The sequence below is a fragment of the Schistocerca serialis genome, chromosome 4 (assembly GCF_023864345.2).
Source record: "Schistocerca serialis cubense isolate TAMUIC-IGC-003099 chromosome 4, iqSchSeri2.2, whole genome shotgun sequence".
NCBI classification, from domain to species: Eukaryota; Metazoa; Arthropoda; class Insecta; order Orthoptera; family Acrididae; genus Schistocerca; species Schistocerca serialis.
Window position 1 is genome coordinate 51639696 of NC_064641.1, and position 22749 is coordinate 51662444.

At 47.1% G+C, this 22749-nt stretch overlaps 1 protein-coding gene across 1 annotated transcript in view; it reads right to left on the minus strand.

Annotated features, from left to right (window-relative positions):
* The window catches only part of LOC126475077 (beta-1,3-glucan-binding protein-like), a 123260-nt gene extending 103317 nt beyond the window's left edge, over positions 1-19943 (minus strand). Inside the window, exon 1 of the mRNA XM_050102638.1 lies at positions 19745-19943. Coding sequence (XP_049958595.1) covers positions 19745-19865 — 121 coding nt within the window. The 5' untranslated portion in view covers positions 19866-19943. The remainder of the gene's footprint in view (positions 1-19744) is intronic.
* Between the last annotated feature and the right edge of the window lie 2806 nt (positions 19944-22749).

Sequence of the window (22749 nt, forward strand, 5' to 3'; positions counted from 1 at the left end):
AAAAAACACACAGCTTTAGCACTGGAACTTAATTGGTGGCTGAAGGCGCCGTACAATCTCATGCCGTAAGGGAAGACCACTTTAATTTAAAAACGGCTGGAAGCCAATAACTTAAAGCTCAACCAAAATCAGAAATTTAAAAGGCAAAGCCTTATCTTAAAACAGATCCTTCATTAGGCTGGATGCCCAAAGAATCTGAAACTTTAAGAGCAAAAAATGTTTCAAATGGCTCTGAGCATTATGAGACTTAACTTCTGAGGTCATCAGTCCCCTATATCTTACAACTACTTAAACCTAACTAACCTAAGGACATCACACACATCCATGCCTGATGCAGGATTCGAACCTACGACCGTAGCGCCTAGAACCGCTCGGCCACCCCGGCCGGCGCTTTAAGAGCAAACAAATTAAATTAAAAATCGGCTGAAGGCCCAACACTTAAGACTCAATAACATTAATTTTAAAAATGCCAAAGGCTTTATGTGAAACAGTTCTTAGGCTGAAGGCCCAAACCATCTGCCACCTTAAGGGCAAAACAACCTTAGTCTAAAAATCGGCTAGAAACCATAGAAGTACAAACAACAAGAACAAACAAGAAAATGCAGTACACCCAAGGGCGCTCAGAAATTCCGAGGGTCAGCCTGGAATTCAAACGCTAACGCTCGCTTCGGTGAGACAGGCAGTCGGCCCAACCACTGTCGATCCGATGACAACCCAGCTGACAGTCAATGGACCCACCGACAAGATAACGTCCGCTTCACCCCACCAGCACACAACAGGGAGTTCAGTGGAACAATGTAGAACGTATTGACGCCCACAACCATTTATACATTGAGCTGTCAAACTACACACCGTGCTGGACAGCGACAACACGATGAGGAAAATACACTGCCTGAATTTACGTTAACGGCCAGGCCAGGCAACCGGAACGTTAACGACCACAAGGCAGAAGATTCCACTGGTGCACTTCAGTTCAAATAACCAAGTACAGTTAAATTCCACCAGAGGGTGGCTAAAATTTGCCAACTTGAAAACACACGCTGTTGCTCGCGGGAATGTCCCAACTGCCGACAACGAACTCCAAACGACCCAGTGTGAACAGTCGTGACTTGCTGGTAGATTAAGTCAAAACTCAACTTTCATGGCCAGGATCGGTGAGCCACGAACCTCGCAGCAATCAGAACAGCACCACACACTCCGACACCACATAGAGGCCGCTAGCGGGCCCAACCAAACAACGCGCCGCGGAGATTTCGTCGCTGCTCCACGCCAACCGACCAACTGCCCAGGCCCGGAAACGGTGAAAGGACCAAATATACGTCGGAAGATGAGACGACCAACCGAACGACCAAACAACGGTCGTCCCGCACGGCGCCACCATACTACGGCCATTCGATCCAACGTTCTATCTTGCGAACTGCGGGACGTGCTCAATGTCGCAATTCTCAAAGGTGTCGAGCAACACATATCCGCCACAACACCCGGCGCCTTGTCGTCCGACCATCTGCTGGTCACCTACGAGATCGACATCGAAGGCACAGCACTACCTACCCGCCGCCGCTGCTACAAGAAAATGAACAAGAGCTGTCCCAGAACGAAGTTCTCAGCCAGCTGGAGGACATGCTAGACCCTGACACCTTGGGTCCCGACACCGCACTGGAGTTCTTCAATCGTCAGCTGCTACGAGCTGCAGAAGTAGCCACACCAGGATGTCCACATCGGCAGCAGGACACCCCCCCCCCCCCCACACACACACACACATTACACACATTGTGGTGGCGATCAGTAAGAACAAGACTTTCCGCGAGTGGCAGCTCACACACCAGCCGGAACCAAACGCCACCTAAACGGCATTAGGCGAGACATCAAGGCAGTGGTCGAGGAACACAGAAATCGGTATTGGGCTGGCATGGTGGCAACGCTTAATCCACAAGACGGTAGACGGTAGCGTGTGGTGCGTCGTCAAGAGCTTCCTTCGTCGGCGATAACGCATCCATGCGCTACAGGTCGGCCAGAACGTCGTCTACAGCCCAGGCGAGAAGGCCAGTGTACTGGCAGTAACAGTTGTTGAAAACTTTATAGATGTTGTTAACGTGTCAGGATTGGCGAGGAAGGGAAAGCAGTGGACACCCGTTGAGGTGAAAAATCAAACATATTTTAAATGCATGGATGTTTAATGCCGTAAAAAGGAAAGGCAGGCCTAGAGAAGCCGCCGAAACTGAATGGGCTGCTGCAGGAGAGGAGAGCGTCTGGTCGGGTCGGAAGCTGCCAGCAGAAGAGAGCGGACGGCGTGTCCACTCCCAGCGGTTGGCCGCGGTTCCACCCCCACTTGACCACGTCCAAACCTCCATATTGTTCGGCAAAATCGTAGATGCGCAGTTCGGTAGCGTTACCTCGTCAGAAACGCTCGAATTTAGCTGCTGATGGTTCAACACGGGAGTTACAAAGTGGTTCTGTCCGGTTTTGCAACGTGACGGATCTGCGGCAACTAGCCGCCAGGCAGAAGGTACTGACGGACATCAAGTGGAAAATAAAAATCAAATTTTATACCATCAAATACATTCAGTATCGGCCCCGACTGTACACTGTTGACGATGTCGTCGACCTGGATCACATCCGCCATTTGGAGGAAGAGCTACCGACGCATCCGGCAGCAAGGGAGGACGACGAAATCGCTCTCGTCGTTGAAAAAGAGGTGGCGGAACAGCTGCGGTCGCTGGACACCAAGAGAGCGGGACAAGCTGATGGCGTCGACATCACCTCCTGCATAACCTGCAGGCGATAGTCCGTCGGATTCTGACTGGCATTTTCGACAACGTCCTTCGGTCTGGAGTCTTCCCTTCTGTATGGAAGCACGCGGAAATCGAGGCAGCACCGAAGACAGACAACGATGCTCGTCTGGCCACCGGCTACAGACGCAGCAGCCTGCGTCCGTCCCTCTCGAAGGTGTTCGAGCGGCTCTACATCAAGAGGCTGCTGCGCCACGACGAAAAGAGGCGTTCACTCCCGACGAGCAGTTTGGGTTCAGGGGCGGACATTCCACCACCCACCAGCTGCCGCGGCTGGTAGAAGAAGCCATGCGCGCTCTGGAGATGCGAGAGTACCTTGGGGCGGTGCTAGTCGATGTTTGCAGGCCCTTCGTGTGGCACAACTGCCTCGTATACAAAATCTTTGCACACGGGGAACCGACTTCGCACGGAGACCTGATCCACTCCTACCTCGCCGGACGGACATTTCATGTCTGCACAGACGGCGGGAGATCGACGCGACGGCCATACGAGGTGCAGTGCTGCAGGGGTCGGTGCTCGGCCCACTGCTGTACTCCTTTTACAATGCCGACAATACCAACTTGAAAAGTATTCCCTAGACGCGGAAATATGTAAATAACTACTTGTTACGGTCCACTTCCCACAGAACGCCGTAACCGCCTGCTTCGAATTAAGTATTTACCTGTCTTTGGGGCAACTGCATCTAAATGTGACCAAAAAGCACTAAGTGCTTCCTTCAACCGTGAGTGTAGCAGCAGCACAATGAAGAAGTTAATAGCGGTAATGGCAGTATTAATCGAAATAAATGGCATCTTCCTAATCTGCAATGGTATTTCTCGATCTCAGAAATTTCTTGAAAGAGTGAAAATTTCAAAACGGCTTCGAAGTGACGTTATGATGTCTAAAAGCATCTTTAAATCTCGCCAATATTAGACTAGCATATTTTCTGTGTCAGAAATCTGCTAATAAATAACCAGTTAACAGACAGGAAGGTAGGAGACGAGATACTGGCAGAAGTAAAGCTGTGGGTACCGGGCGTGAGTCGTGCTTCGGTAGCTCAGTTGGTAGAGCACTTGCCCGCAGAAGGCAAAGGTCCCCAGTTCGAGTCTCGGTCGGGCACACAGTTTTAATCTGCCAGGAAGTTTCAGTTAACAGACAACTTAATTTTCTCACCGTGTTCATTTGTAAGCTACGTACATCACACTGGCACTAGCAAATGAGCCCCTCAGTAGCGGCAAGTCTCCCTTCCGCAGTCGTGCGGCTCGGCCGTCTGTTGAGGTCCCTGCCGCTGTGCTTGGCGCGTACGCGGTTGTTTACTTCGTTTTAGGCTTCGCCAGTGCTTGCGCTTACGAAATAGAATGGCTCATTCGTACAGACAATCTACTTTCAAGATCAGCTTTAATAATGAATTTGCACTACCGAAGGCATTCGAAATAGAACGATTTAAACGTGAAGAAATTAAAATTGAACCATAAGATATGACTGGCATCCACTTATCTATCACAAGCAGTGTGGTCTACGTCAAACAGATCAACGACACGGTGTGCGACAAGATGGTGCGCCTACATAAAGATGGAGTTAAATTTAAACATTCAGGCGGCCATGCCGGAACGATAGCAATTGATCATGCAAGACTAGGATTGAGAACTGTAAGAGCATTTGAGGTTCCGGCGGAGATCGTGGTTAACACGTTACAATCGTATGGACGGGTACTTAGTCGCATAGCAGAAAAATGGACAACCTTTACCATGTACCCGGTACTTATGGTGTGCCACAAATACGGATCGAGCTATCAAAACATGTGCCATCTTATCTCACAATTGGAGGCTGCAGAGCGATAGTCATTCACGATGGTCAGTCGAAAAGTTGCTCAGGTTATGGTCAAGAAAGCCACTTTCGCTCAGCGTGTCTCCGACGAAGAATTGCACAGATACCGACAGGTGAAACTGTAGCAACATCTGTGGCGACGTCTATCCCTCTCACATATGCAAATGTGTTCCAGAATGACGCCCCACCGAATAGTGACAGCGCCCAACAGCTGGACAGGCCAGTCGAAAAGCCGACGACTGCGGATGACGAAACGAGCATGGTGGCGGCGGCGACGGTCCAGCACATTTTCCAGTCATTCAGTCATTCCAGCATGTACGCAAGTTTTTAACGAGTAAAGCTACGTTCAGACGGCTCTGTCGGAAACCAGACGTCCAACGGCGCTTGCCATACATCGGATACCAACGACCGGACGACAAATGGTTCAAATGGCTCTTAGCACTATGGGACTTAACTTCTGAGGTCATCAGTCCCCTAGAACTTAGAACTACTTAAACCTCACTAACCTAAGGATATCACAAACATCCATGCCCGAGGCAGGATTCGAACCTGCGGTTCCAGACAGTAGCGCATAGAACCGCTCGGCCACCACGGCCGGAGATGGCCGGACGACACAGCAATCCTATTGAGAGGAAGCGTCCTCAGATCAATTGGCAAGTAGTATGGCGATCGATACTCCACGTTTCCTTAGACACAGAGACATGTGCAACGTGGTACCTAACAGTTAACGGTAAAAATGTCAGCCGATCCAGACTCCATGCGATTCATATTGTAAGGTTTTGAGCACAGAACAACAATTGTGTAAACTGTTAAATGTTTTTGGTTTAATGTTGCAATCTTATTACGGAAATACAAGCATTTACACATTTTACAATGTGACAATGTTACGACAGTTGTCAAACGTATGCATCTCATCCTCATAAAGTGAAATAATCCTAAACACAAGAATGGTAAATTTTAACTAGAAGTTTCTTTACAAAATCATTCTTATAAGTACGTCATGATGTTGGCCAGCACTAAGATAAATCATCCGATTCCAGTCCAAAGTTCGGTATTATTTAGGATGACAATCAAGTCTACGGAGGATGGTTAGTTTTGTGACACGTTGAGCAAAAGATTACCCAACGTTTACAGTGGACACAAGCTGGTGAACCAACAAGTTTACGCCTCTGCTCGCACTATTTACCTTAGCTGCGATGAGCCGTCATCTGCATGGCTGCTCTCGTCCTCTGAAATTCCTATAAAATCTAATTATGCCTTTGCTGATTTTTCCAGCAGAAACTCTCCCTATGTTTCTCGTTATGCGAGAAAACATGTACTCATCCCTAGTCTTGGAATATGGCGATATGCACGCGCATGGCTGGAGCAGCATTGCATATTATAATGTCCTCTCAGTCCTCGTAAGAACTATTAACTAACTGGCTGGTTCGTTTTTCCACAGTGTTCACACAAATTTCTCCTCTGCATCGTACAGAGCATTATGTGCCCCGTTCTGCACTTGACGCCAGTTCGGATGAGAGTCCCCGAAAATTTTACTCTTGTCTTTCTCGCAGCCGAACTGTCTTCCCACCTGGGTTCTTTCGTTCTCCACATCACAGCTTTTTTCGACCAATAGGAGCGTTCCTCTTATTTTGTGGAAACACTCTCTGCCAATCGCAAGAGCTCTACCATTAAACTGCGTCGAAATCTCGGCACTTTACTCCTTCCTAGTTCTTTTCCACCAATCGGACGTTTTGTGCCCAGTCCAGACGCCTGGAAGTTATATGCATGGATCACATATGGACCGCTCGCTGTTCACGTGCGCAACTGCATCACTGTTTTTGTTCATATCCATTTGGAATTTCGAAACACAGATTTGTAAAACTTCTTTCTGTCCTACTTCTGGTGGCCCATTACTTACTCTCCAGTATGCGTCACCTGTCCAGTCGCTGACTGCTGCCATGGGACGCCCCCTAAGAGGTTTTTGTGGTGCCTCCCGTGGTGCGGCCTCTGCTTCTGCCCACACCTGCTTTCACACAAAACGTTCCCTCTCGCTGCTTGTTTCACTTCTGCTCATTAACATGCATTAGATAGGAGTGGAGTGTTAATACCGTCGATTGTCATCCCTTTTACATTACATACTTATAGGCAAATCTGCTCATTACCGCCGAAGTAAGTTAGGTGTCATATTCACCTTCCCGCTGCAATGTATAAAACATTTATGTAAGATGCGAAATTGACCATTTATTCTGCCACCTTGCAATATGACAGAATCACCATTGTGCTCTCAGTGCCAAACTCTGGACAGCGATAAACAGCGCCTCATATGCGGCCCCTCGGCAGAAGTGTGGCGTTTGGCGACACAAATCATCGCTTTTTTTTCTCCAAATGGGACAACACAACATTAAACCAGGGATTATATTCTTCCCAGATGGGACTTACTACCCACGTATCAAAACGAATGCCGTAACTTGGCTTCAAGGACAGACGATGCTCTATTTGTTCAGAGATGGCCCAAAGAATTTGGTGGACTTTCGGACCTTTTTACAGGAACGACATCAAAAGATTGTGAACAATCCGAAATACCGACAGTATTTCTCTAAATTCCTACGGAGTGCGTTTCAAGAGCCCCGCATAGCTGGGACGTCCAGAGTAGGAACAGTTTGAGAATTCCACGTTTTTACTTAAAATGTTGAATGCAACTGAACTTTCTTAAACTGCTAAGTGAAATTGAACCTACTGTATCTTTACTTGTTTTTATCATTTCAACACTGACCTACAGAATTTTCCCTGACAAATACAACTCAAACTTATCTTAATCATTTATGACCCAGAGTATACAAGAGCAACGCAATCTGACTGCAAATACACTCCTGGAAATGGAAAAAAGAACACATTGACACCGGTGTGTCAGACCCACCATACTTGCTCCGGACACTGCGAGAGGGCTGTACAAGCAATGATCACACGCACGGCACAGCGGACACACCAGGAACCGCGGTGTTGGCCGTCGAATGGCGCTAGCTGCGCAGCATTTGTGCACCGCCGCCGTCAGTGTCAGCCAGTTTGCCGTGGCATACGGAGCTCCATCGCAGTCTTTAACACTGGTGGCATGCCGCGACAGCGTGGACGTGAACCGTATGTGCAGTTGACGGACTTTGAGCGAGGGCGTATAGTGGGCATGCGGGAGGCCGGGTGGACGTACCGCCGAATTGCACAACACGTGGGGCGTGAGGTCTCCACAGTACATCGATGTTGTCGCCAGTGGTCGGCGGAAGGTGCACGTGCCCGTCGACCTGGGACCGGACCGCAGCGACGCACGGATGCACGCCAAGACCGTAGGATCCTACGCAGTGCCGTAGGGGACCGCACCGCCACTTCCCAGCAAATTAGGGACACTGTTGCTCCTGGGGTATCGGCGAGGACCATTCGCAACCGTCTCCATGAAGCTGGGCTACGGTCCCGCACACCGTTAGGCCGTCTTCCGCTCACGCCCCAACATCGTGCAGCCCGCCTCCAGTGGTGTCGCGACAGGCGTGAATGGAGGGACGAATGGAGACGTGTCGTCTTCAGCGATGAGAGTCGCTTCTGCCTTGGTGCCAATGATGGTCGTATGCGTGTTTGGCACCGTGCAGGTGAGCGCCACAATCAGGACTGCATACGACCGAGGCACACAGGGCCAACACCCGGCATCATGGTGTGGGGAGCGATCTCCTACACTGGCCGTACACCACTGGTGATCGTCGAGGGGACACTGAATAGTGCACGGTACATCCAAACCGTCATCGAACCCATCGTTCTACCATTCCTAGACCGGCAAGGGAACTTGCTGTTCCAACAGGACAATGCACGTCCGCATGTATCCCGTGCCACCCAACGTGCTCTAGAAGGTGTAAGTCAACTACCCTGGCCAGCAAGATCTCCGGATCTGTCCCCCATTGAGCATGTTTGGGACTGGATGAAGCGTCGTTTCACGCGGTCTGCACGTCCAGCACGAACGCTGGTCCAACTGAGGCGCCAGGTGGAAATGGCATGGCAAGCCGTTCCACAGGACTACATCCAGCATCTCTACGATCGTCTCCATGGGAGAATAGCAGCCTGCATTGCTGCGAAATGTGGATATACACTGTACTAGTGCCGACATTGTGCATGCTCTGTTGCCTGTGTCTATGTGCCTGTGGTTCTGTCAGTGTGATCTTGTGATGTATCTGACCCCAGGAATGTGTCAATAAAGTTTCCCCTTCCTGGGACAATGAATTCACGGTGTTCTTATTTCAATTTCCAGGAGTGTAATTAACACAAAAGAATGGCCCTGAATTAGAAGAAATGCTAACAATAAACTACACTTTTTCATGACTCACTTACCTCACAGAACATCTTCAAGACACGAACTACAGCAAATACAGCAAGCATACAGCCAGCTAAATAAAAAGATTTTAACTTCTATAGGCTCCAAGTACTAATTGTCATGTGGTTAGCGAAAGAAACATTTTGTTGGAGAGCTAACAATGTATGTAGCAGATTTTATCTTACTCATGTGACACCCAGTTCCAAAATTATACAATCATCAATAATTCCATTTCCCAAACATTAGGAGATACATCAATCATCATTTTACAATCCATGTCCAACCAGTACTAAATCTCCACGGAGGACACAGGTCCAAATCGTCCGCTCGCGCTAACACTGCTAACCTCCAACACTGGTAACTATTAACACTCAACGGCGAGTCCGACCAGCCAGAGTCTCTTACAGATGGCGCACAGTGCTGTCAGTGATATTAATGCAGTCTATAGCGCTGCCAACATACAAACATATAAATAGGCTACTTACAAGTTAAATTATCGATGCGAAGAAAGCATGAACAGAAGATATGAATCGGTGGCTACATTGTACTTACGAGAACACATACCCGCATGGAAGAACAGGGGTGGATTGGAAATATGTTTCTCCATTGCAATGTGTGATTTTTTTAATGTAATGCGAGAATAATGTTCAGTTTAATACCTTCAAGCAATACAGAAATATTATTTGTGGTATGACAAGACAGTAGTTACCGAAATTTAACTTCACATACATGTTAAACACTACTGGCCATTAAAATTGCTACACCAAGAGGAAATGCAGATGATAAACGGGTATTCATTGGACAAATATATTATACTAGAACTGGCATGTGATTATATTTTCACGCAGTTTGGGTGCATAGATCCTGAAAAATCAGTACCCAGAACAACCACCTCTGGCCGTAATAACGGCCTTGATACGCCTGGGCATTGAGTCAAACAGAGCTTGGATGGCGTGTACAGGTACAGCTGCCCACGCAGCTTCAACACGATACCACAGTTCATCAAGAGTAGTGACTGGCGTATTGTGACGAGCCAGTTGCTCGGCCACCATAGACCAGACGTTTTCAATTGATGAGACATCTGGAGAATGTGCTGGCCAGGGCATCAGGCAAACATTTTCTGTATCCAGAAAGGCCCGTACAAGACCTGCAATATGCGATCGTGCATTATCCTGCTGAAATATAGGGTTTCGCAGGGATCGAATGAAAGGTAGATCCACGGGTCGTAACACATCTGAAATGTAACGTCCGCTGTTCAAAGTGGCGTCAATGAGAAAAAGAGGTGACCGAGACGTGTAACCAACGGCACCCCATTCCATCACGCTGAGTGTTACGCCAGTATGGCGATGACGAATACACGCTTCCAATGTGCGTTCACCGCGATGTCGCCAAACACGGATGCGACCATCATGATGCTGTAAACAGAACCCGGATTCATCCGAAAAAATGACGTTTTGCCATTCGTGCACACAGGTTCGTCGTCGGGTACACCATCGCAGGCACTCCTGTCTGTGATGCAGCGTCAAGGGTAACTGCAGCCACGGTCTCCGAGCTGATAGTCCATGCTGCTGCAAACGTCGTCGAAGTGTTCGTGCAGATGGTTGTTGTCTTGCAAACGTCCCCATCTGTTGACTCAGGGATCGAGACGTGGCTGCACGATTCGTTACAGCCTTGCCCATAAGATGCCTGTCATCTCGACTGCTAGTGATACGAGACCGATGGGATCCAGCACGGCGTTCCTTATTACCCTCCCGAACCCACCGATTCCGTATTCTGCTAACAGTCATTGGATCTCGAACAACGCGAGCAGCAGTGTCGCGATACGATAAACCGCAATCGAGATAGGCTACAATCCGACCTTTATCAAAGTCGGAAACGTGATGGTACGCATTTCTCCTCCTTACACGAGGCATCACAACAACGTTTCACCAGGCGACGCCGGTCAACTGCTGTTTGTGTATGAGAAATCGGTTGGAAACTTTCCTCATGTCAGCACGTTGTAGGTGTCGCCATCGGCGCCAACCTTGTATGAATGCTCTGAAAAGCTAATCATTTGCGTATCACTGCATGTTCTTCCTGTCGGTTAAATTTCGCGTCTGTAGCACGTCATCTTCGTGGTGCAGCAATTTTAATGGCCAGTAGTGTATTATTCCACACTATTTTTGCTACAAAACCCTATTTTTGAAGCCGGCCGCGGTGGCCGAGCGGTTCTAGGCGCTTCAGTCCGGAACCGCGAGACTGCTACGGTCGCAGGTTCGAATCCTACCTCGGGCATGGATGTGTGTGATGTCCTTAGGTCAGTTAGGCTTAAGTAGTTCTAAGTTCTAGGGGACTGATGGCCTCAGATGTTAAGTCCCATAGTGCTCAGAGCCATTTGAACCATTTTGAACCTATTTTTGAACATAATCTCCGTTGAATGCGACGGCGTTAACGCCACATTACTGGGAGTGTCTGTATGCCCGCATGGTACCGCACTGGTGGTCGACGCCAGGGCTAATGTGTTGCAGCATCAATAACCTTCCCATCATCTACGTACTGGTCTCCGCGGAGTGCATCCGTCATTGGTCGAAAGAGGTAAAAGTCGGAAGGTGCGAGGCCCGGGCATGTCTGGGGGATGAGGAGGAACGGCCCAATGAAGTTTTTTGCGCTCCTCTCGAGTGCACAGACTGCTTTGCGGTGCCGTGGAGAAGGAGAAGTTTGTTTTCATTTTTGTGGCCACGAACCTGCTGGAGCTGTTTCTTCAGTTTCCTGATGGTAGCGAAATACACTTCGGAGTTGATCGCTGCATCATGAGTCCCAGAAGACCGTCACCATGACTTTACCGGCTCAGGGTGCAGCCTTGAACTTTTTCTTCGGAGGAGAGTCCTCTAGCCATCCCTGCTTAGCCATTTTGCACTTCCTGTCGATCTCATTTTTGAGACGTTTATGTTCCTTTTTACCTGCTTCACTTACTGCATTTTTGTATTTTCTCCTTTCATCAACTAAATTAAGTATCTATTCTGTTACCCAAGGATTTCTACTAGCCCTCGTCTTTTTACCTACTTGATCCTCTGCTGCCTTCACTATTTCATTCCTCAAAGCTACCCATTCTTCTTCTACTGTATTTCTTTCCCCCATTCCTGTCAATTGTTCCCTTATGCTCTCCCTGTAACTCTGTACAACCTCTGGTTCTTTCAGTTTATCCAGGTCCCATCTCCTTAAATTCCCACCTCTCAGGATCTATGCACCCAAATTGCGTGAAAATGTAATCACATGTCAGTTCTAGTATAATATATTTGTCCAATGAATACCCGTTTATCATCTGAATTTCTTCTTGGTGTAGCAATTTTAATGACCAGTAGTGTATGATTATCGAAATCCTCAACAAATTCAACCTGCTTTCACAAAAATGTGTTGTATTACTTATTGTGCTCCCCTCGCACAAATCAAATGGTCGTGCGAGAAAGTTGTATATAGATTTACAAGTCGTGTTAGATGTATAGTGTCACATGCCGCCAACAGTTCTACCACTGCAGTACTAGTAATTAACATCTTCTGGAAACCTTCCTCCAAGTTTGTCTTAAACTTGAGAACAGGACTTGAACATTTGCGGGTCTGAACCCAGACTGCTATGCAATCAATTGTTACGAGTAATCGCTACATTCCTTTACACCAAAAATCGGAAGATCATTGATTCTCTGACCGTAAATGCTGCTCTCTTCCGGTGAGCACTTTTTGCTGTCGCAAATCTGCTGAGACGGATCCTCAGGCTGTCGCCATGTTGCCCGCCTGACCTGCCTGGAACGGAAAACGCGTCTCCACAGCCTGACCACATCCTTGAAGCCAGAGCACGTTTTCCTGTTCTGTGCGTGACTGTCACTTTCCTTTACATGTTATTGCAACAAACGTACACGGATGTCTGACACAACTGCCGATACGTAAGCGTAGCTGAAAACTACGATCCCGCTAACCGCTTCCACTACTGTCTGAAAAAAGTGAACACAATCGACATGCCCTTTGCTTAAGTTATTTCTGTTTATTGTCAGAAACATTTCCATTGGTTGATGGTGACGTCACTGATATTTTGGACCTGTATTGCGCGAAGGTTGTGTTGGATGACAAACAGGCGCCATTTGCAATTAGTTGAATGTCGCGCAACATTGGTGACACGTGTCTATAAAGATGTGCGCGACAGAAACAGTGGTCGTATGTGAAGTTCAGAGCACGATCCGTCGCTTGAAACCATGAAATATGTCATACATTCACTGTCTAATATCCGACGTTTACGACGAAGGAAGACTGAGTGAACCGGTGTTTTGTAAATGGTTTCCCATTTAGCGACGATCAACAGCCCGCATCTCGTGTTCGTGCGGTAGCGTTCTCGCTTCCCACGCCCGGATTCCCGGGTTCGATTCCCGGCGGGGTCAGGGATTTTCTCTGCCTCGTGATGGCTGGGTGTTGTGTGCTGTCCTTAGGTTAGTTAGGTTTAAGTAGTTCTAAGTTCTAGGGGACTGATGACCATAGATGTTAAGTCCCATAGTGCTCAGAGCCATTTGAACCATTTTTGAACGAGCAACAAAATAATCTAGGTAAGATGTGACTCAGAATGTGCCGGTAAAGAGTAATAGCAAATCAGAGATTAGGTTTCATGCTCTGTTCGTTTCATAGACACACCGTGTGGAGATCCACGAGGATGTGAGAGGTACCAGACAAACAAAAATACCTAAAACAAATTGCGAAAGAACTGATTTGTAATGTTCCTTCCACAGATTCTAAATTAGATGGTCCTCAACATTGTGAAAAGCAGTGAAATTCAAATCTAAGTTCGTCGTAATTGTAATCCTAGATATTTAGTTGAATTGACAGCCTTTAGATTTGTGTGATATATCATGTAACCAAAATTTAACAGATTACTTTTAGTATTCATGTGGATGACTTCTCACTTTTCGTTACATAGGATCAATTGCCACTCCCACAAAAAGAAAAGGTGTTTGACACAGTCCACTGGTGTTTGAACGGTTGTGTGTGAACTAGAGCGGAACACAAGAAGAAAAACGAAGGATTTATGTATTTAGTTCTCCTCTTGGTGCAATGAATTCCTCTTCCTCAGCCCATCCATTCTCCCCCCAACCGGCAAATTTTTTGTTACTGTATTTCTTTCATACCCTATGCTTTCACGTTGTTCGCTTACAAGAAATCACATCTGATCACGTTAAAGGATTACATAGTTATGTCATCTACTTCCAATGTTTCACTGGCAGTCACAGTTTAATAAATGTGTGAAAAATGCTAAATATTCCGTGTAGTTGATGTTAAGTATAATTCTGGCCGAGCATACGCCTAAATTTGTTTCGTAAGCTTCCAAAAATCACACTAAAATCTGGAGGGGCGGTTGGGGGGAGAGGGGGAAGGGGAGGGCAGAACTGTCTCTCAACAACCCTTTCATCGAACCAAGACAGTCGTCGTATCCTCTGTTTGACAGTTTGTTGAGCTACACTGCCGGTGGTATATTGCAGAATTTTACAATTCAGTCTCTGCCTATCGAGTAATATTGCCGTTCCGTCGTTTTCGAGAACGTGACAGCTCCCAGAGATGTCACTAAAATTTCATGCTGTTTTGGTTTTCATTACTAGTGCAAGAAACGGCATGTTTTTTACTTCCGAATGATGCATTTGGGTTCATAAATGATACAAAAACATCTCTGCTATGTATCACTATGTACTTTGTTATATGCTCTGCAGTCTACAACTGTGCTAATTAAACTGTGCAGTGTGCTGTCTAGCGGTTCTAGGCGCTCAGTTCGGAACCGCGCGACTGCTGCGGTCGCAGGTTCGAATCCTGCCTCGGGCATGGATGTGTGTGATGTCCTTAGGTTAGTTAGGTTTAAGTAGTTCTAAGTTCTATGGGACTGATGACCACAGATGTTAAGTCCCATAGTGCTCAGAGCCATTTGAACCATTTGAACCATGGTCATTCAAATTTAGGTCGCACTGGACGATTTTATAGTTGTTTCAGTTAAGAGCGATTTATTGCTAATAGCATTGTGCAACAATAATGGACGTCTTGGCTTTTTTGTATGAAATGTGTTATATTTATTTGCGTTCAAAGTCATCTACCATGCCCAGCAGAATTCGTCGATACTCTGCAGGTCGTCTTCCAGAGCTGCAACCATCCTGCAGGCAACAGCAACGTCTGCGAAAAGCCGCAGGGAACTTCGAGCGGCATCCATCGGATCAGTTGTATACAGGGTGGTCCACTTGTCGTGACAGGGCCATATATCCCACGAAATAAGTGTCAAACGAAAAAACTACAAAGAAAGAAACTTGTCTACCTTGAAGAGTGAAACCAGATGGCGCTATGGTTGGCCCGCTAGATGGCGCTGCCATAGGTCAAACGGATATCAACTGCGTTTTTTAAAAATTGAATTGGTTCAAATGGCTCTGAGCACTATGGGACTCAACATCTATGGTCATCAGTCCCCTAGAACTTAGAACTACTTAAACCTAACTAACCTAAGGACATCACACAACACCCAGTCATCACGAGGCTTTTAAAAATAGGAACCCCTTTTTTTATTATATATTCGTGTAGTACGTAAAGAAATATGAATGTTTTAGTTGGATCACTTTTTCGCTTTGTGATATATGGCGCTGTAATAGTCACAAACATATGGCACACAATTTTAGACGGACAGTTGGTAACGGGTAGGTTTTTAAATTAAAATACAGAACGTAGGTACGTTAAAACTATCTTATTTCGTTTGTTCCAATGTGATACATATACCTTTGTGAACATATTTGTGAGAACGCATGCTGTTACAGCGTGATTACCTGTAAATACCACATTAATGCAATAAATGCTCAAAATGATGTCCGTCAACCTCAGTGCATTTGGAAGTACGTGTAACGACATTCCACTCAACAGCGAGTACTTCGCCTTCCGTAATGTTCGCACATGAATTGACAATGCGCTGACTCATGTTGTCACGCGTTGTCGGTGGATCACGATAGCAAATATCCTTCAACTTTCCCCACAGAAAGAAATTCGGGGACGTCAGATCCGATGAACGTGCGGGCCATTGTATGGTGCTTCGACGACCAATCCACCTCTCTTGAAATATGCTATTCAATACCGCTTCAACCGCACGCGAGCTATGTGCCGGACATCCATCATGTTGGAAGTATATGGTCATTCTGTCATGCAGTGAAACATCTTGTAGTGACATCGGTAGAACATTACGCAGGAAATCAGCATACATTGCATCATTTAGATTGCCATAGATAAAATGGGGGCCAATTATCCTTCCTCCCATAATGCCGCACCATACATTAACCCGCTAAGGTCGCTGATGTTCCACTTGTCGCAGCCATCGTGTATTTTCCGTTGCCCAATAGTGCATATTATGCCGGTTTACGTTACCGCTGTTGGTGAATGACGCTTTGTCGCTAAATAGAACTCGTGCAAAAAATCTGTCTTCGTCCCGTAATTTCTCTTGTGCCCAGTGGCAGAACTGTACACGACGTTCAAAGTCGTCGCCATGCAATTTCTGGTGCATAGAAATATGGTACGGATGCAATCGATGTTGATGTAGCATTCTCAACACCGATGTTTTTGAGATTCCCGATTCTCGCGCAATTTGTCTGCTACTGATGTGCGGATTAGCCGCGACAGCAGCTAAAACATCTACTTGGGCATAATTATTTGTTGCAGATCGTGGTTGACGTTTCACATGTGGCTGAACACTTCCTGTTTCCTTAAATAACTGAACTATCCGGCGAACGGTCAGGACACCTGGATGATGTCGTCCAGGATACCGAGCAGCATACATAGCACACGCCCGTTGGGCATTTTGATCGGAATAGCCATACATCAACACGATATCGACCTTTTCCGCAATTGGTAAACGGTCCATTGAAACACGGGTAATGTATCACGAAGCAATTACCGTCCGCACTGGAGGAATGTTACGTGATACCACGTACTTATGCGTTTGTGACTATTACGGCGCCATTTATCAGAAAGCGAAAAAAGTGGTCCAACTAAAACATTCATATTTTTTTACGTACTACACGAATATGTAATAAAAATGGGGGTTCCTATTTTTAAAAAACGCAGTTGATATCCGTTTGACCTATGGCAGCGCCATCCAGCGGGCCAGCCATAGCGCCATCTGGTTTCCCCCTTCAAGCTAGACGAGTTTCGTTTTTTGTAGTTTTTTCGTTTGACGCTTATTTCGTGAGATGTTTGGCCCCGTCACGATCAATGGACCACACTGCATACAGGATGAGTCAACTGCCCCTACTGATGTAGTTTTAGGAAGCCCGCAGTGTTATATCTCGACTTCAAAAACCGCAAACTAGATTTTCGTATTCTTTCGCCCGCTACGCGCAAACAATTAGACCTATCGAAAAAATGAACAGCTCCTGTTTGGAGGGAATTTAATGTAATCAAATTTTGTACTTGGATATATTTTCGCTAGGGACCGTAATTTTTTAATCATTCAAGATCCCCAGTCCCACGCTCAGCCCCACCGGTCAGGACTGTTAGTCTGTTTTTCATACCACTCCCTCCTATCAATGGCCGGCCGGGGTGGCCAAGCGGTTAAAGGCGCTACAGTCTGGAACCGCGCGAACGCTACGGTCGCAGGTTCGAATCCTGCCTCGGGCATGGATGTGTGTGATGCCCTTAGGTTAGTTAGGTTTAAGTAGTTCTAAGTTCTAGGGGACTGATGACCTTAGAAGTTAAGTCCAATAGTGCTCAGAGCCATTTGAACCATTTGAACCTCCTGTCAATGTACAAAAATTTGAGACTGTACGAATTATTTCCCACATTCGACTTATTTTGTGCTTCACTGACTAGCCTTATTACACCACTGGCTTAGTCGAGCATCACTGACAAATTGTAGAGTTGACGTTTATGTAAATTTTACCTAATATTTTTCGGAACTTTAACAGCCGAAAGTAAAAGGTTTGACTTTTGTATCCGTCAGGCCTTCTGGCTAAGAAACTACGTTGCCTGTAAGTTATAAATTTGGATCGAACTGTGAACGTAATTTGTTTCAGCGTAATGTTTTCAAAAGTCGTTTTTCTCTCATTGCACTCAAGGGTATGTTTAATAATGTTAACGAAACAAACGACTAGGCTGGCGGCGTGATAGCCCACTCAGTAGAGACCAAAGAAGATCGAATATCAGGATTAGTTCGTGTAGTCGGAAATTTTATACAATGGTGGAAGGTAATGCGCCAACAGCCTTGCCGCAGTGGTAACGCCGGTTCCCGTCAGATCACCGAAGTTAAGCGCTGTCGGGCTGGGCTAGCACTTGGGTGGGTGACGTGACAATCCGGTCTGCCGAGCGCTGTTGGCAAGCGGGATGCACTCAGCCCTTGTGAGGCAAACTGAGGAGCTACTTGATCGAGAAGTAGCTGCTACGGTCCCGGCAACTGACATACGGCCGGGAGAGCGGTGTGCTGACCACATGCCCCTCCACATCCGTATCCAGTGACGCCTGTGGGGTGAGGATGGCACGGCGGCCAGTCGGTACCTTCGGGCCCTCATGGGCTGTGCGGAATGAGTTTTAGAAGGTAATGCCACGAACAACATACTAGAAACCCGACTAGTGAGAGATGAGTGTGGGTGAGGGTGTAGGTATTTTTTTAAGGTCATTTTGGACTTTTTTGTAGAATAAGTCGAATACTACGGCCGCTAGAGAAACCGTATCTCAGTACAAAACGTAACTACATGAAATATTCTACAAAAAAAGGTCTTGTTCATTTTTTCTGTAAGACTAATAGTTTGTGCGTAGCTAGCGACTGAAAATGAGAATCTTACGCGTGGTTTTTGAAGGCCAGGTACAGAATTGAGGGTTGCATAAAACTACATCGGTAAGGGCAACTGAATTATCCTATATTGAAAGCTGTAGTGGCGCTACAACGTGCCCTTGCGGTATGTTTACGTCTGTCGATTTCGTCCCGTTTAGGATTAAGTACTGAGTGCTAATATGTCCTGAATCCAATCAGAAACTCTGGTTCGGTATCTGGTAATCTCGTACGTTGTTAAACTTCCTTGCAGATTATAAATGTGTGCCGGACCGATACTCGAACTCGGGACCTTTGCCTTTCGCGGACAAGTGCTCTACCATATGTGCTATCCAAGCACGACTCACGCCCCGTTCTCACAGTTTTACTTCTGCCAATACCTCGTCTCCTACCTTCCAAACTTTACAGAAGCTCTCCAGCGGACCTTGCAGAACTAGCACTCCTGAAAGAAAGGATACTGCGGAGACATGGCTTGGTCACAGCCTGGGGGATGTTTCCAGAATGAGATTTTCACTCTGCAGCGGGGTGTGCGCTGATATGAAACTTCCTGGCAGATTAAAACTGTGTGCCGAAGCGAGAGAACTTGCCCGCGAAAGGTAAAGGTCCCGAGTTCCAGTCTCAGTCCGGCACACAGTTTTAATGTGCCAGGAAGATTCATATCAGCGCACACTCCGCTACTGAGTGAAAATCTCATTCTCGTACGTTGTTGACTGACCTGTAGTACTGAGTAGTGATTCAATTGCTGAGAATTTTTCCGGGTTGTATGGCCGTGGTCCATGGAACTCTTCAATCCCTGACGTTTCATCCAAGGCTACGTTGGACATCTTAAGATGTTCAACGTCAGGGATTGAAGAGTTCCATGGACCACGGCCATACAACCCGGAAAAATTCTCAGCAGCTGAAACATGCGGTCGTAAAAGCCATCATTGTATGATGAATAGTGATTGCCTTGTGAAAATCAAGCAACATGGCATCAACCTGGGCGCCGGTTGACGGCCGCAATGCGAGGCGCCTGGGCGGCTGGCTCACCTGGTATGGATATCCGGAGTCCTCGCGGCTTGAGGGCTTCTATCATCGGCTGCGGGACGTCGTAGAACGGAGAGAAGGCGGCCGCGAGGCACAACAGGAGCGGCAGTACGAGAAGAGGCATAGTGGCGGCTGCGGCTGCGGCTGTACCGAGCTGCTAGCACCGATCTGCCCGGCTGCCGGCTGACGAGCCCACTGGCAAGCCACATAAACCACATCTGGCGCTTCCGACTTCTGTCTTCCCCATCCACCCATCCACCTTCCTTCCCCCCCCCCCCTCCCCCATCCCACCCGGTTGTATCCGGAGGTCAGAGGGGACCGGAGGAAACTCACCGAAGTAACAAATAGAACTTCTGATGATCGGGTTAAATGACGAGAAAACCATAGTCTCCGACTACTGCCTACCATCCAGGTACTCGCAGTACTGTCGTTCGATACGATGAGGAGATGGCGGCCCTTTAACCAAAGATAACAGCACAGATTTTTCGTAATTCGTGTTTGAATATACAGGGTGTCTACACCGAAATTTATTGGTTGCATGTGAAGATAGGTTTTGAAAAAATTACAACAAAAGATCAAAACACTTCCACCTGAGCCCCTCCGGTGACATGAATTTCGAGTTTGTTTCCAATTTCCTTCCCGGTTCGCTGCAACATGCCCGAAGAAAAAGAATCCACAATGAAAGAGAATCCAACAGTGTGATGTCAGGAGGACGTGGAGGCCAATTCATGGGTGCACCGCGTCCTAACCCGCGTCCTGAAAATGCATTTAGAGCTTTCCGAACATCCAGCGACTAGTGAGGTGCAGCACCATCTTGTTGAAACCAATAGTCCAATTATCTTGTAACACGCGAGGCCACACCAAATGTTCACTATCAGGCTCTCTCTTATCTTTTCCCTGACACTGTGTGCATTCTGCGACCACCAAATTCCAATGTTATGCGTTTCACAGTTCCAGAGAAATACACTACTGGCCATTAAAATTGCTACACCACGAAGATGATGTGCTACAGACGCGAAATTTAACCGACAGGAACAAGATGCTGTGATATGCAAATGATTAGCTTTTCAGAGCATTCACACAAGGTTGGCGCCGGTGGCGAGACCTACAACGTGCTGACATGAGGAAAGTTTCCAACCGATTTCTCATACACAAACAGCAGTTGACCGGCGTTGCCTGGTGAAACGTTGTTGCGATGCCACGTGTAAGGAGGAGAAATGCATACCATCACGTTTCCGACTTTGATAAAGGTCGGATTGTAGCCTACCGCGATTGAGGTTTATCGTATCGCGACATTGCTGCTCGCGTTGGTCGACATCCAATGACTGTTAACAGAATATGGAATCTGTGGGTTCAGGAGGGTAATACGGAACGCCGTGCTGGATCCCAACGCCCTCGTATCACTAGCAGTCGAGATTACAGGCATCTTATCCGCATGGCTGTAACGAATCGTGCAGCCACGTCTCGATCCCTGAGTCAACATATGGGGACGTTTGCAAGACAACAATCATCTGCACGAACAGTTCGACGACGTTTGCAGCAGCATGGACTATCAGCTCCGGAGACAGTGGCTGCAGTTACCCTTGACGCTGCATCACAGACAGGAGCACCTGCGATGGTGTACTCAATGACAAACCAGAGTGCACGAATGGCAAAACGTCATTTTTTCGGATGAATCCGGGTTCTGTTTACAGCATCATGATGGTCGCATCCGTGTTTGGCGACATCGCGGTGAACGCACATTGGAAGCGTGTATTCGTCATCGCCATACTGGCGTATCACCCGGCGTGATGGTATGGGTGCCATTGGTTACGCGCCTCGGTCACCTCTTGTTCGCATTGACTGCACTTTGAACAGTGGACGTTACATTTCAGATGTGTTACGACCCGTGGCTCCACCCTTCATTCGACCTCTGCGAAACCCTACATTTCAGCAGCATAATGCACGACCGCATGTTGCAGGTCCTGTACGGGCCTTTCTGGATTCAGAAAATGTTCGACTGCTGCCCTGGCCAGCACATTCTCCAGATCTCTCACCAATTGAAAACGTCTGGTCAATGGGGGGCCGAGCAACTGGCTCGTCACAATACGCCGTCACTACTCTTGATGAACTGTGGTATAGTGTTGAAGCTGCATGGGCAGCTGTACCTGTGCACGCCATCCGAGCTCTGTTTGACTCAATGCCCAGGTGTATCAAGGCCGTTATTACGGCCAGAGGTGGTTGTTCTGGGTACTGATTTCTCAGGACCTATGCACCCAAACTACGTGAAAATGTAATCACATGTCGGTTCTAGTATAATTAATTTCTCCAATGAATACCCGTTTATCATCTGCATTTCTTATTGGTGTAGCAATTTTAATGGCCGGTGGTGTAGAATGTGACCTCGTCGGAAAACATTACACAAGACTCTGGTCGATTCGCTTAAGTATTTCACATGCAAATTCGTATCGTCGCCTGATTGTCATCAGGCTTTATGGCCTGCAGTATCTGAGGACTTTATAAAGAGTTGCATGAGGCTTCTGAAGTTGTCGTGAAGCTTGGCGAACTGATTTTCGTGGACTTAGTTGGAATGTTTGGCGGATATTCTTAACCTCCTCCATGGCCCTTTGTAATGCTACCAGTTTCCAGAAACCGACTGTGCCATGCTGTTATGCTCTTGGCGTCTGGTGCTGCTTACCTGTAAACACCACGAATTTGCCTTTGCACCATAACAATGGATTTAAACTGCGTACCAAAGCACAGTCTGTGCCTTCTCCTGCACTGACACCATTTCCGCTTCTACGGACAACAATTCAACAATGAAAGTGCGTCAGATGTTGTACGAATGTAGGCAGCATCTTAGCCCTTCTGCACCCAACGGATGAGTCAGACCTGAAACAAAGAAAGATTTACTACTTTTAAATTGCCTCACAAATTAGGGAACTACGGTGTAGGCACCCTGTATTTTGCATCTAACAGGGACGAGCTGTTAAGTTGTACGTAATGATGTTCGCAGGTAACTGGTTTAT